At 41.5% G+C, this 15329-nt stretch overlaps 1 protein-coding gene across 1 annotated transcript in view; it reads right to left on the bottom strand.

Annotated features, from left to right (window-relative positions):
- The window catches only part of VGLL4 (vestigial like family member 4), a 131480-nt gene extending 116673 nt beyond the window's left edge, over positions 1-14807 (bottom strand). Inside the window, exons 1-2 of the mRNA XM_060765940.2 lie at positions 14438-14807; positions 5936-6012 (exon numbers count right to left, since the gene is read on the bottom strand). Of these exons, the coding sequence (XP_060621923.2) occupies positions 5936-5999 (64 nt within the window). The 5' untranslated portion in view covers positions 6000-6012; positions 14438-14807. The remainder of the gene's footprint in view (positions 1-5935; positions 6013-14437) is intronic.
- Positions 14808-15329: the final 522 nt, after the last annotated feature.

Below are 15329 nucleotides of genomic sequence, written 5' to 3'. Positions count from 1 at the left end.
TTTGAGGGACTGTGACCTAGCCCTCTGTTTTAAAAGTTTGAGGATCCCTGTTATAAGCCAATAATAAGTTCCCAGTTCAATTTTCCAGCAGAAGCTCACTAAACTCTATTGTGAAACAGCTTCAGCTGCAGTGGTCCCCAAAACTTTGGTCCTCTAGTTGTTTTGGACTTCAACTACCAAAAATCCCAGCCATCTTACTAGCTGTTAGGAATTGTGTGGAGGACCAAAGGTTGGGAACCACTAATACCCTACCAGTTAATCATAAGTCTTTTGTGGTATTGCTGCTTTCAAGTTGTTTCCAACCTGTGGTGACCCTAGAATGTCTATCACCCAATTAGTTTCCATGGCTGAGCAGGGATATGAACCCATCTCCCAGAATCCTAATGAAACTACTACAACATACTGTTTCACAGTTGCTAAGCATTACAGAAATAATACATGTAGGGCTCTACGAATACTCCAAAAATAACTATTTAAAATACTAGTGTGTTACCAATGCATTTGATAGTTGGGATACCTAAGTGTTGGAAAAATGCCTTCAAAGAAAAGCAATCATAAACTTCATCAGTTCTGGCAATGGAGGAATGTGATCAATGGGATCCCTCGAAGATCTATACTGGGACAAGTGCCTTTTAAACAAATTCATAATTTATCTTGAGTTAAGGGTGAATAGTGATGTACAAAGATTTGCCAATAATATTACATGCTTAAGGATAGTGAGAAGAAAAATGGACTGTAAAGAGTTCCAAAAGAAACTCCCAGTTGGAAAAATAAGCAGTAAAATGACAAATGATGCAAACAACTATAAAACAATACCATCAGGGCATTTCCCCTCAATTTCACATATAGCTCAATGAGATAGCTAGCCCAATTAAAATGTCAACAAACTGTACAGCTGCTGTAAAAATTTCTAGGAAGAAATAGCCAAAATTGTCACAGAACTGGAACAACTGTACTATAACAACAACAACAACAACAACAACAACAACAAACTTTATTTATAAAATCCACTCTCTCTCCCTGCAAGCACTCAGGGCAGTTTACAGAAATAACAAAAATGGCAAACATTCAATGCCAAAAAACAGATAAACAACAATCAAATCAAAACATGAAATCAAATAATTCAATATAACTTACAGACAAATCAAAGTCAAGGTTTAAACTAAATAAGCATAATGAGTATAAGGAATCAAACCAATTAAAACACTATACATTAAAAGCACAGTATAATATATCGCGTCAGCAGGCTAAGGATGTATTAGATGTCAGGCGAGAATATGTATGAAAGATGCTAATCCTCCTCCTCTCTGTAGGCTAGGTAACGCAAGGTGGGTCTTTAAAAGCTTTTTAAAGGAGAGGAGAGAGGGGGCAATTTTTATTTCTTTAGGGAGTGAGTTCCAGAGGCAAGGAACGGCCAAATGAAGGTGACAATAGCTTCCTTGACTGAATCAATCCAATTGTAGAATGGTGTCCCCTTTTTCCCTGCTGCTTTCCACTTTACCAAGCCTAGTTTCTGATGAGGACATTGTCTCATACTATCTCCGGTTTTGTGATCATGGTCTCTAATGAGGGCTCAGGGTTGACTTGCACATTACAAACGAGTTTATTTTCTTTCTGTCTCATAATATCTCCAGTTTTGTGATCATGGTCTCTAATGAGAAATTGGGGCTGATTGCACATTACAAGCGAGTTGATGTTCTTTCTGCCGGCCTTAACTGTCCTGTTTCACAGCCACACATACAAATCAGAATGATGAGATCTATCAATCATGGCAATATGGACAGTGTGAGCAAGTTATCCCTAATACAGAACAGCAACAGTTAGAGAACCAGTTGAGGTCGACCAAAGAAGATATCCTGAACTACTGAAGTCACCTGGCTCTTAAATGATAATGTTGAATGAACAAGCAACAATGATTCTAGCACATGCTGCAGACATAATTTCCCAGAAGTAAGAACTCTTTCTCCACAGGACATCTAATTTTCAGGATTCAATTTGGTCTACTGGCCCTCGTCCAACGGATTACAAAATTTATTTATTAACTTAACACCTGCATAGCCTCATCAGAGTCAGATGACATAGAGAAACCAGGATGGCAGTCATCATATTGAGGACACAGGGCTTTAATATGCTTTAATTATCTCTCCCAGTAGATTCATATTTTTAACGACGGGGAATGGGACAGGACCTTAGAGGAATGACAACAGAAGGAGTCAAACTAGAAACATATTCCACAATTCTGAAACCTATCCTGACTTAAGAAAGTCGGCAGTATTTTCCTTGTAATAACCCTCACCTTTTCATCCAGCAGTAAAATCTACTAACTAGCAAACATTTTGATAGCATTATCTAGAACATATGTACACAGAAGTCTACCAAGCACCCATCCTGCATCACATAAAAAGTTCTATGAAGAACGGAAGAAGGGCGCACAACCCACATGTTTCAAGGCTTGATCCCAAAAATGGATAGTGTGCGATTCTAGACCTCTTCACACAGCCCTTTCAGGCTGTGCCACTGCACATTGCATCAGCAATCACGAGTAAAAGAGGTGTGCAGGGTGGCTCACAGAGCCCCTCATGCCCTCTGTCCTCCCCTTATCACATGGAGGGGACGGGAGAGGGTGCTTTGGCACCCTTTCCCTCCCCCCATCAGATGGCAGAAAGGGTGGCAATGCACATTGACCCACGGTCCTTTCCTCCATCACACATGGAAAAGGGGAGGAATGTACGGGTAGCTCAGTTGGAGCTGCCCAAGCTACATTTTCCTCTGTAGTCATGGAGGAAGCGTCTTTTGGTGCTCCCCCCGCCCGCCCCCAACTTTGAGAGGTAAGTGGGCAAGGCCTGCCATGTGCAGTGTGATGGTCCACGGCAGGCCCCATCTTTGCCGCAAAGCAAAGCAGCAAAACGGGGGGAAATGCCCCATGTGAAGAGGTGGTCTTTGGAAATATAATGCTATGTGATTACAATGAAATGACATATCTCTTGACCCTATATGGATTATTGTTACTGTGCTTATTTGGTATAGTCCTCATTAAGAAAGTATGCCACTAGAAAGCAACGCTGAAAGCACTGGGACAATGGTCACTGACAATAAACTTGAAAGCTAAAGCTGCCGCCCAGAAGGCTAAGTGAAATTCTTGAACAGCCCAGAGTTTTATTCAAGTGTTAGCCTTTTACCAAAAACCAAGAGTAAGTTGAAAGTATGGCCTTATTTGGCTGTGAGACATATTACAGGGACAGTTACATTTTTCAAGTTGTTAAATAGACTGGAAAATGGAGCAATTGTCTGTTTTGGTGCCCAGCTTTAAAAAAAAAAAAGCATCATAATGTAGCTTGGTGCTCATTAACATAATCACTGGGTACACATCTCTATAAAGAAAGAGAGTTGGCTAAACATCGTTCACATCTGTTTTGAAAGATATTCATAAAAGGTTCAAATGATTTTAAAGTTAGATGTTCAGAAACCAAACATTTCCATCCAATCTAACAATCTGGCATTTTATTTATTTATTTATTTACTTTATTTATATACCGCTTTTCCCAGCCCTCAGGCGACTCAAAGCGGTGAACAACATCAATACAAAACATCACGAGACAAGTAAAGGGCAATTAAAAACAATTGTAACATAAATCATTAAACATCCGTATAACAATCATTAGCGCTTCAGTTCATAAATAAGTATGTCTACCTTTCATTTTCATCCGATTTATGTTTTGAATTGGTTGTTAATGTTTCTGTTACTGATGTAAAATAGGATGGTATATGTTTTGTGTTGGGCAACCACATCAAATGAGAAAACTTATTTTAGACTTCACAGATGCAAACTTCAATCTTACTGTTCGTGTCTCAAATTTGAAAGAGATGCATAAAAATCCAATCTGTTTGGGTGATAGATGATTTTGCTCTTAACTCTTTACCACCCAAACAATTTTTGTAATATAACAAGGAAATATGAATTTGAATTTTACATAAGCTTTGTTACAAAGCGAAATGTCTTCAGGGGGAAAACCCAGTGGTCTAGATATTTATTTTGTATACACTTTAGCACAAAGAATTCAGAATGTTAGCTCATACGTTTCTCCTACACTATTCTTTCTCAAGAAAAAGAACTTAATGTTATTGTTTTTTAATACATCTGTATGAGTTCTTCCGAAAACAGTCACTATATTAAGATAGTTTATGTGCTCCCTGCCAGCAGGCTGCAGCAACTGTTCAGCATCTATCAACCAGATGTTGCAGTTCTATACTTTTTTCCCCTGATGGGACCGTGTTTCTTTTCTACAGGAATTCTACAATTGTTTCATATCGTATGAAAAGTCTGCATGTGATTTTTCAGTAAGACAGGCAAAGAGGGCCTCTTCTCTTCTTTTAGGCTCTTACCCTGGGAATATAGCTACAGCTACAGCAGTACAAAAGATTCGAGTGGGGAATTAATGGAATACGAAATTAAATAAATTGAATATACACGAGTGAGCCAGTAAGTGTTTACAGGGGGCATCACTACACATACAGGCATAATTAAAGCCATTCCCTATTTCTAAAACAATCTTAACTATTTCTAAAAGAGTAAATATGTACATAAACATCAATACATATACATACACACAAGATCTTTGTGTCTCTGGGTGAAGAGTAACAAGAATATGGATTAATAATGAAACATCCAAACTAGTAAGTTAAGATCTTTCCATGAACCAAAGAAAAGTGATAGTTCTCTGTATGTATATTTCAAGCTTTAAATATAGGCTACCTAACTAGGAAAAAGACACACACACATAAATGAAAAGAAAGAAAAAGGTGCAACACTGCTAGTAAAGGTAAAGGCTTCCTCTTGACATTAAATCTAGTCATGTCCGACTCTGGGGGTTGGTGCTCATCTCCATTTCTAAGCCGATGAGCCGGCCTTGTCCGTAAACACCTCCAAGGTCATGTGGCCGGAGTGACTGCTTGGAGCGCTGTTACCTTCCCACTGAAGCAAAACCTATCGATCTACTCACATTTGCATGTTTTCAAACTGCTAGGTTGGCAGAAGCTGGGGCTAACAGTGGGAGCTCACCCCACTCCCCGGATTCAAACCAGCAACCTTTCGGTCAGCAAGTTCAGCAGCTCAGCAGTTTAACTTGCTGCACCACCACAGCCCCACTGCTAGCTATGCACTATTTGTCACATTAATTCTGTGTATTCTCCATGTAAAACACACACACACACACACACACATATATATATATATATATATATATATATATAGACACAGCAAAATGCAAGGAACACCAATAGGAAATAATTCCAGAGGGTCTAGGGAAATCAGTATCTGCATACATATGCATATACACACCTATACATATACATATATAAACACCTGTGGTGATACAGCTAACAGACGAAAAAGGAAGATTCCAAGACATAACTCATTGAATAATAAATTAGCTGCCCATCAGTTTGAACTGAACCAAAACACCTGGTTGCTTTAGATCAGCTCTACAATGACAAATATTTGCAAAGATAGCACAAGCACCAGTCCTAACCAATTTCAGGAAGAGCAAGTAATAACCTATGTACAATATATAACAAAGACTGATGCAGTACCTTAATCCAGACTGTATAACTTTCCCATTATACATCTCTGAAATACAACTAGAAGAAGGATCTTTGTTCTATTATCTAATGTTTTGGGTTTTTTTCTTTCACTGCTGGAATGTTTCTCTCACACTTCCTCATACATCCAGGTCGAAAGGCAACCCCAATGTGGATTTAGAAACCAAATAGCCCATTTTTATTCATTCACATTTACATTCAATTCATAACAAGCACATACTTTCATTTATGTATTTTAAATACATGAACTGTAAAAGCCAACAACAATGTGAGGCATGCACAGTGTACACTTTACCGAGGGCTGAGAACAACGATGCAAGTTCAATGTCAGACTTACGTTTTTCATCATCAGCATGGACTAAGGATGCTGCTCTTGACAAAACATCCAATGGAGTCTCCATTCCTAACAGGATCCTGAATAAAAGAAAAATGTTTTGTTACCTTCAAAAATCACTTTAACAAAATAACAAGAGAAATGTTGCATTTGAACCACTCATCCATCGTTTGTTATAACAAATCTTTACATAAGATTTGACCAAATGAAACTGGGTGAAAACAAAGTACAGACATTTATTTCACCTATCAATTATATTCTGACTTTTACAGTTTAGCTACTGAGAAAGTAAGGCCCCTTCCACACAGCTGTATAAAATCCACATTGAACTGAATTATATGGCAGTGTGGACTCAGATAAACCAGTTCAAAGCAGATATTCTGGATTATCCGCCTTGATATTCTGGGTTATATGGCAGTGTGGAAGGACCATAATTCAGTCAACCCTCCAAATTTGTAGGTCTAACTTTTACAGGAGCCCCTGGTGGCACAGTAGGTTAAACCACTGCGCTGCTGAACTTGCAGATCAAAAGTTCACAGGTTAGAATCTGGGGAGCAGGCTGAGCTCCTGCTGTTAGCCCCAGCTTCTGCCACTCTAGCAGTTCGAAAACATACAAATGTGAGTAGATCAATAGGTACTGCTCCGGCAGGAAGGTAACGGTGATCCATAAAGTCATGCCGGCCACATGATCTGGAGTGTCTACGGACAACATCAGCTCTTTGGCTTAGAAACTGAGATGGGCATCAACCCCCAGAGTCGGACATGACTGGACTTAATGCCAGGGGAAAAGCCTTACCTTTATCTAACTTTTACAGGTTGATTATTTGCTAATTTTATTAAAATGTCATCTTTAGGAATCTCTAGGTCAGAAATCCCAGCCAGTTTACGAGGTGTCAGGGACTGTGGGAGCTGAAATCAAAAACACTTGGAGGCCCAAAGGTTGGGAACCACTGCTCTAGGTCCTTCAGTGCGATTCTACAGTAAACGTCTGGCAAACATTGATCACATAATTGTGCTGGATCATAATGTTGTGTTGGAGGACCTAGAGATTCCTAGTGCCATGTTCTCTCAGGGAAAACAGTAGCATTTTTAAAATTTGGGTTTTTCCCACATTAACAGGGGTCCTGCGTACTTAACCCTGAGGGCTGACTGTCCAGCTAAGTTGAAAGGATTGTTTTGTGTGCATTTTATTTGGATGACTTAACCCTTTGGCATGCATTAAATACAGTTACACCCCAATCTTACTGTTAGTAAGAATGAGAGTTGTTCTTTAACATCTCAGAAAAAGGGACAGGTTTAGAGCAGAGGGTGGTAATTACTAGACCACGTGGGTCAAATCTGACATTCCTTCCAGACAGGAGCTGAACCACTGGCCCATTATACCTTGCATACTGCTTGGAATGACTTTCCAGGAAAACTAATGACTAGGTCTTAGTATCCAAATTGCAGTGCTGTCCCCTTCAAAATACTTGTCTAAAACAGCTGAGGAGGCTTCAACGTTCAGATGACTTTGTCCACTTAATAACTGTTTTCATTACTACAAACTGATTAGAAGGATCAAGGAACCGTGAACTGATTAGAAGATCAAGGAAACCCTACATTTGCTGTTTCGTAAGCAACTGAATTGTTACTGCTATACAACATACAAATAAGAACACTCAAATGTCTAATAATATCCCATGCCCTTGTTCCTTAACTACAATTTGCACTATACCATTCCCTTGTCTTGTTTTCAGTTTGGCCATGTCACTATAGGTTATTGGGCACTGTTCTGAGTTTTAAATTGTTGTTTTATATGCTATGAGTTTTTACTTTTTGTGTTGTACTGTGTGTTTATTTTATGCATTGTTTCAGGCACTTTTTGTCATGTGTAAGCCGCCCCAAGTCCCATTCAGGGAGATGGAGGCGGTGTACAAAAATAAAATAATAATAATAATAATAATAATAATAATAATTAATGCTTTATTTATAACCTGCCCTATCTCCCCAGAGGGACTCAGGGCAGCTCACAACGAAGTAAAACACAGTGGCAAACATTCAATGCTGAGGATAACATATAACAAATCATAAACAGGCTCAATAAAAATTATAAAAGCAACTCAAACAAAGAAGACATAATACAATCCATACAATTTTTGATCCTGGTGCATAGGCATCTGAAATACGCAGTCCCCGTGTTACAAACAAAATAGGTTCTGTAGGTTTGTTCTTAAGCTGAATCTATATATACGTCAGAACAGGGACATCTTTTTAAAATGTAACTCTAGCCCATTTTTTTAAAGTTTTGGATAGCATAGGGAAGGGCTAACACCTTTATAATGTTTCTTTTGCTGACTCTACCCCTGTTCAAGAGATTGCCCCTCACTTTCGGTTCCTGTGACAATTGGATTTTGAAAATTTTGCCTTGTGGTTGAAACAAGGATTGGTGAAAAAGCTTCAACTGAGACATCTTTTTCGCTTGAGAACTCTTTTCAGGAGTGAATTTGCCTTCCGAGAGGTTGATTTATCTCATTTCCTGTTGTCTCACCCCGTTCTTAACTATGAGTCGTTTATTATGTCAGATGTTTGTAACTCGGGGACTACATATACATTCCCAGGACTGTCAGGGTCTGAAAAATTCCCACTCTAAATATTTTGACAAAGACAAAGGTCAATAACACAACTAAAGAAAGAAGGATGTGAAACATAGCACCAAGCATATCAACTCCAAATAAATTCTCCTGTTCTAACACAGCTCCATTTTCACTTATTTTAAAAGAATTGTGACATTTACATTCTTTTTGTTTTCATCTAACAAGCTCAAGGCAACACACATACAGCAGTTCTCTTTCCAATGTTATTCTTACAATAATACTGTGAGGTAGGTATGGCTGAGGCTGTAGACTTGCCCAAGGTCATGCTGTGAGTTTTATCGTTTTGTGATTTCAGGCAGCATGCTAATCACTACGCCACACTGGTTCAACTTGTTTGGAATAATCTATTCAAAACCACTCTTCCTCTCACATTCATGGTCTTACAAACTCTGCTGCTTACATTCTGATCTTCAGTCCCGGCAGTCGGTGAGTCTGCAGAGGTGAATGAGTACCTGACTGACTCACGCTCTACAGCAACTCCAAGGGAGAGCACAAAGACTTGTATTCCTGCTGTTTCTGCCCATGTGTACATGATCCCGGATCCAGCCTCCACACGTTGGTTTAGCCCCATGGGCTCCAACACTGATGGGTACAAATTGCAACATCATAGGTTCTGTTCACACGATCAGGAACTCTGAGTTCTCAGAGGCATTCTTGCTCTGTGGAGCAGAGCCAATCAAAAGTTGGAGATCAAGGATGATCACCACTTCTGTTTATCCTGATTATATCTCCATGTGTTTGGAGTATCAGAGAAATGTGTTATCAGTTTTTTTTATAAACAACTTAAATGGTGGGCCCCAGCTTTTTGTGCCCCAGGTGTTTTGAGCTGCAGCTCCCAGAATTCCTGAAATTTGGCCAAGCTGGCTGTCTTCTTGGAGCTGAAACCCAAACACCTAGAGGACCAAAGACTTAATACAGTTCAAACAAAAGCCTTTCCCCTTCTCTCTGTCCTGTCAGTTTGAAAAATACTCTTAGCAAATTACAAATAAACTAAAGATAATAACTTGATTTAAAGGATTGCTCCAGGAATATTCCACTGCCTGATGCAAACATGGTATGTTTCTAATTTAAATGGGCCCAAGAGAGGCCCAAGGATCTGGCACTATTTAATTAAGTAGGCTTCCCAAATAGTCATTGTTATTCAGAAGACATGGCATCCATTTGTTTTCTATGAGACCCATGGGGTATAGATAGTAGGAAACACTCAGCCTTCCAGATACCACTAGACTGCATTATTCCTAAGAAGCATGCTAGAAGTTGTAGTCCAACAACATCTGAACACCCAAGTCCCACCCAATTTCAAATACATATAGGACTGTATTGTCGAAGGCTTTCATGGCTGGAATCACTAGGTTCTTGTGGGTTTTTTTCGGGCTATAGGGCCATGTTCTAGAGGCATTTCTCCTTACGTTTCGCCTGCATCTATGGCAACCATCCTCAGAGGTAGTGAGGTCTGTTGGAATTAGGGCAATGGATTTATATATCTGTGGAATGGCTGGGGTGGGGCAAAGAGCTCTTCTCTGCTGGAGCTAGGTGTGAATGTTTCAATTGACCACCTTCATTAGCATTTGAAGGCCTGGCTGAGCCTGGGAAAATCTTTTGTTGAGAGGTGTTAAGATGTGCCTGGTTGTTTCCTCTCTGCTGTTTTGCTGTTGTAATTTTAGAGGTTTTTTTAACATATAGGACTGTGCAGACTTAACTTCACATCCACCACTCTGCAATGAGACTCAGCAGCTAATCCTGAGTGGGTTTAGACAGGTCCCCTTCTACACTGGCCCCTTCTACACTGGCATATAATCTAAATTAACCAAAGCAGATTGTCCACATTAACTGCTTTAAACTGAATTATTTGAGTCTACACTGCCATATAATCCAGTCCAAGCAGATGAGGATTTTATATGGAAGTGTTGATGGAGCTTCAGAGAGCTGTCATGCAGAATTACCAAGGAGAGAAACATCCATTCCATGGAGGAACTACAAGATATCAATGTAACAATATTAATTAACAAATAACAGGAGACTGAAGTTCAACTCCCAGCTCAGCCAATGGATCCACTGGATTTAGAAGACATCAAAGGTCCTCTGAATGCATCTGTCCAAGAAACCATGACAGAGCATCCATCAGTTAAAGTTGACTTGAGGACACATAATAAAACTAACCCGGGGGGGGGGGGGGGTTTCCAAATAATTCGTCAAATACTGTGAGTTGGACCAACGTAATACTTCTCCCCTCAAATGCAAATCAAGTGTAATTCAGTTCTGAGAGTGCATCTACACCTTAGAATTAATTCAGTCTGATACCACTTGAACTGCCATGGCTCCAGGTCTTTAGCCTTTTCTGCCAAGGAGTTGAAGTCCAAAAGTGCTTGTGCCCCACCAAGCTATAACTCCCAGGATCCCATAGCACTGAGCCAATGCAGTTAAAGTGGTGTCAAATTACATTAATTCTGCAGAATAGAAGCACCCTTAGCTTTATGCATGATTTGCATATCAATTTTTGTGTGTGTCAGGAGCGACTTGAGAAACTGCAAGTCGTTTCTGGTGTGAGAGAATTGGCCGTCTGCAAGGATGTTGCCCACAGGACGTCCAAATGTTTTACCATCCTGTGGGAGGCTTCACTCATGGACCCGCATGGGAAACTGGAGCTAACAGGTGGAAGCTCATCCCGCTCCACGGATTGGAACTGCCAACCTTTCTATCAGCAGTCCTGCTGGCACAAGGGTTTAACCTATTGCACCACCAGGGACTCCTTGGGTATCAATGAATATGTTAAAGAGGTTTGGATGTGAAAAATGACTTGCTACACGGCACCAGCCTTTTAGGTTCTACACAACCATCAACAAACAAACAGTATGAAAATGTTGTGTTCAGATCAAAATGGTAAAAGATCATTAAGTTTTTAAAACATGGCTGCTTCTACATTGTAAAATCAATGAGGTTTGACACAAGTTTAACTGTAGTAGCTAAATGATATGGAATCCTGGGAATAGTAGTTTGATTAGTAAACGAGGACTGAAGGTTTTCAAGCAGGCTCATTTTTCCCCCCAGAAATGATAATTTGAACAAGATGTGTCCCTAATTCAGAGAGTGGGCTACATACCTCTCAGGCTCTCCCACTCTTAGAAACCTTAATTGTACCTACAAACTAACTGCAACTACTAACTGTCCCGAACCAATCTTGCACTGATTCAGTTCCAAAACCTGGCCGGTTCGTTTAGTTTTCTTTCCTCAGGACACAGCATTCCACCCTGTTGCCAATGCACCCTGTTGGAGGAGACTGCGGAGATAACTTTATGTGGGAAAACACAAGGAGGAAGTATTAGACAGCAGGGGAAGCCACACATTCCCCAACCAGCAGACTGTAAAAAAATCTGGAAGGGAAGATAGTAGAAATCCTAGAACAGTGAGCACGAGGCAAGTGTTATTTTTCAACAACTGTGGAATTTTTACAGTGTTGCGTTCCAGTATGGGTGCTTCTACACCAGGCATAAACAAACTTTTACCCTCCAGGTGTTTTGGACTTCAACTCCCACAATTCCTAACAGCCTCAGGCCCTTTCCTTTTGGGAGTTGTAGCTTGGTGAGGCACTAGCGCGCTTTGGCTGAGAACGCTCAAGACCGTAGAATCATAGACTCATAGAGTTGGAAGAGACCTCATGGGCCATCCAGTCCAACCCCCTGCCAAGAAGCAGGAAAATCTAGCCTCTGTTTAAAAGCTTCCAAAGAAGGAGCCTCCACCACACTCCAGGGCAGAGAGTTCCACTGCTAAACAGTTCTCACAGTCAAGAAGTACTTTCTTATGTTCAGATGGTATCTCCTCTCTTGTAGTTTGAAGCCACTGTTCCACGTCCTAGACTCCAGGGAAGCAGAAAACAAGCTTGCTCCCTCCTCCCTATGACTTCCTCTCACATATTTATGCATGGCTATCATGTCTCCTCTCAGCCTTCTCTTCTGCAGGCTAAACATGCCCAGCAGGCACAGCATGCCGATTTAAAAAGACCTGGGTTCAGAAATGGGAAAGACTGATAGAAAAAGTCGAAGGAAAAGAAAGATATAAAGAGCTGAACCATTCTCTTTTCACGATTGTTTTATTAAATTAATATTTGAATTAAGATAAGTACTGTTCCCAGAGGGTGAGGGTGGGGGGAGGAGATTAGGGATGTAAAACTGTTTGACACAAGGGTGAGGTAAAGGTGGGTTTGATAAGATCACTATGAAAATAATATGTGATATGTATTCATTATGTATTTCAATATTTAATAATGGTGATGGATTGTGATGTTATTCTACCTGTGTCGGAAATTTAAAATAATAATAATAATAAAAGAAAAACATGCCCAGCTCTTTAAGCCGCTCCTCATAGGGCTTGTTCTCCAAACTTTGATCATTTTAGTTGCCCTCCTCTGGACACATTCCAGCTTGTCAATATCTCTCTTCAATTGTGGTGCCCAGAATTGGACACAATATTCCAGGTGTAGTCTAACCAAGGCAGAATAGAGGGGTAGCATGACTTCCCTAGATCTAGACACTATGCTCCTATTGATGCAGGCCAAAATCCCACTGGCTCTTTTTGCTGCCACATCACATTGTTGGCTCATGTTTAACTTGTTGTCCACGAGGACTCCAAGATCTTTTTCACATGTGCTGCTCTCGAGCCAGTTCTGTATCTTTGCATTTCATTTTTTCTGCTTAAGTGGAGTATCTTGCATTTGTCACTGTTGAACTTCATTTTGTTAGTTTTGGCCCATCTCTCAAACTACATCTCCCAAGATTCCATAGCATTGTGCCAAGATTCCATAGCATTGAGCAATGGCAGTCAAAGTGGTGTCAAACTGCATCAATCAATTCTTCAGTGTAGATGCACCCAGAGTGGAACATAAGAGTGTAAAGATAGTTTCGCCTTCTCTGCCAAAAGATTCTGGTGCCTCACCATGCTGCAGATCCCAGGATCGCATAGCATTGAGCAATGGCAGTTCAAATGGCATCAATCTGCATTCATTCTAGAGTGCACATGGAGAAACACTGCAACTTCAGCTGGTTCTCTGATTCTGAACTCCAGTGTTCATTTCTCCTTAAGCAACATTTCCCAACATCTTACAACAAGCTGAAATCAATTTGCATCACAAGTGGCCACAAAATGTATCTTCATCAACACTGCAGTGTTGATATTCTCAAAGAACCTGAACATAAAAGCTAGGAGACATCACATATTTTTAAAAGGCCTGGAAATGTATTACTGAGTGAGTCATCTGGATGCGTCTTGTTAACATGAAGCCTTTTTGCACCCAGGAAAGAGGCAAAGACAACTACTGCTACAAATCGAACAGCTCCTGAAATAGCAGAAGCCAGGCAGGCCCAGAAGACTCCAAAATGGGCCACTGGGGAGGCACGAATTCAGTAACCGAAGCCTAGAGCAAACACATGCAGAAGAGAACAGCAGGAGAGGACAACAACTGGAGGCATGGAAAGAGAGGGGCCAGCTCGAGGAGCAAGTTGGAACACATCAAATCTTACTCTTCCTTCCTGCAAACCTTTGGCCCATCAGGTATTGCCAGACTCCAGGGGCGCATTTACACCGCAAACATGACGGCAGTTTGACACCACTTTTACAGCTATAGCTCAGTAATATGGAGTCCTAGGAATTGTAGTTTGGTGAGGCAGAGAAGGCTCAAAACCTTGGGAAACTACAACTCTGTGGATTCCATAGCAGTCCAAGTGGTGTCAAACTGTATTAATTCCACAGTGTGGAGACACCCCTTTACATCAGTTCAGACATATTCCCCGTAGTAGCCAGGCGTTTCTTCCACCACCACAAAGCGTGCCTGATCTCTGCATATGCATGCTTGAGTCGCTAACGCTCGCTGTTCACTCACCAGTTTGCACCAAATCCGTGCTCCTGTTGTTACTCCAGAAATAAGTAGGTGGATATGTTGGGCGCACTGCCTTCCCTTCCCTTCCCTCGCCAAGCCGGGCCAGGAGCGGGGCGGAGAGCAGCGTGCTCCGGCCAGCAGCAGCAGCAACAGCAGCAAAGTCTCCTCCAAATGCCGCTCGCGCGCTCCTTCCCCGGGCAGCGCGCGCCGGGATCTCAGCCCCGGGAGAGCCCCCTGCCGCCTTCTGATTGGTCGGCCGGCCCGGTCCCCGAACAATGCGCGCGCCACAGACAGAGAGCGCGAGAGCCTTTGCAGAGTCAGCAGGCAGGGAACGCGGCCGGTCGGAACCTCCAGCCCCTCCGCCCTGCGCTGCACTGGCCCAGAGAAGAATCCCAAGAATGATGGTATTCTCTTCCTAGCAGGTGGGGAGAGCCCGGCTGCCTCATTGGCTGGCCCACCCATGAGGTCAGCTTGTATTAGCATAATAAGGCCCTGACGTCACGCCCTCAGCAGGTAGAACCCTGGAAAGAGGTAGAGAGGGAGGGGTTTGATTCAAACTGCAGAATGCATGCAGCTTGACGCCACTTGAACTGCCATGGCTCAATTCTGTCGAGTCCTGGGAGTTGTAGTTTGGCATTTATTTATCGTATCAGGAGCGAACCAAGGGTACAGTATTTTTAAAAACACAAAGTTTGAACACTTGGCATTTTATTAAATGTCCTTCGACCAGTAGCTAGCCATTTGGAGTGCCTCTGGTGTTGCTATAAGGAGGTCCTCCATTGTGCATGTGGCAGGGCTCAGGCTGCAGTGTAATAGGTGGTCTGTGGTTTGCTCTCCTACACACTCGCATGTCCTGGACTCCACTTTGTAGCCCCATTTCTTAAGGTTGGCTCTA

Source organism: Anolis sagrei, chromosome 2 (assembly GCF_037176765.1).
Source record: "Anolis sagrei isolate rAnoSag1 chromosome 2, rAnoSag1.mat, whole genome shotgun sequence".
Lineage (NCBI taxonomy): Eukaryota > Metazoa > Chordata > Lepidosauria > Squamata > Dactyloidae > Anolis > Anolis sagrei.
This window is presented reverse-complemented; position numbering and strand designations above follow the sequence as displayed.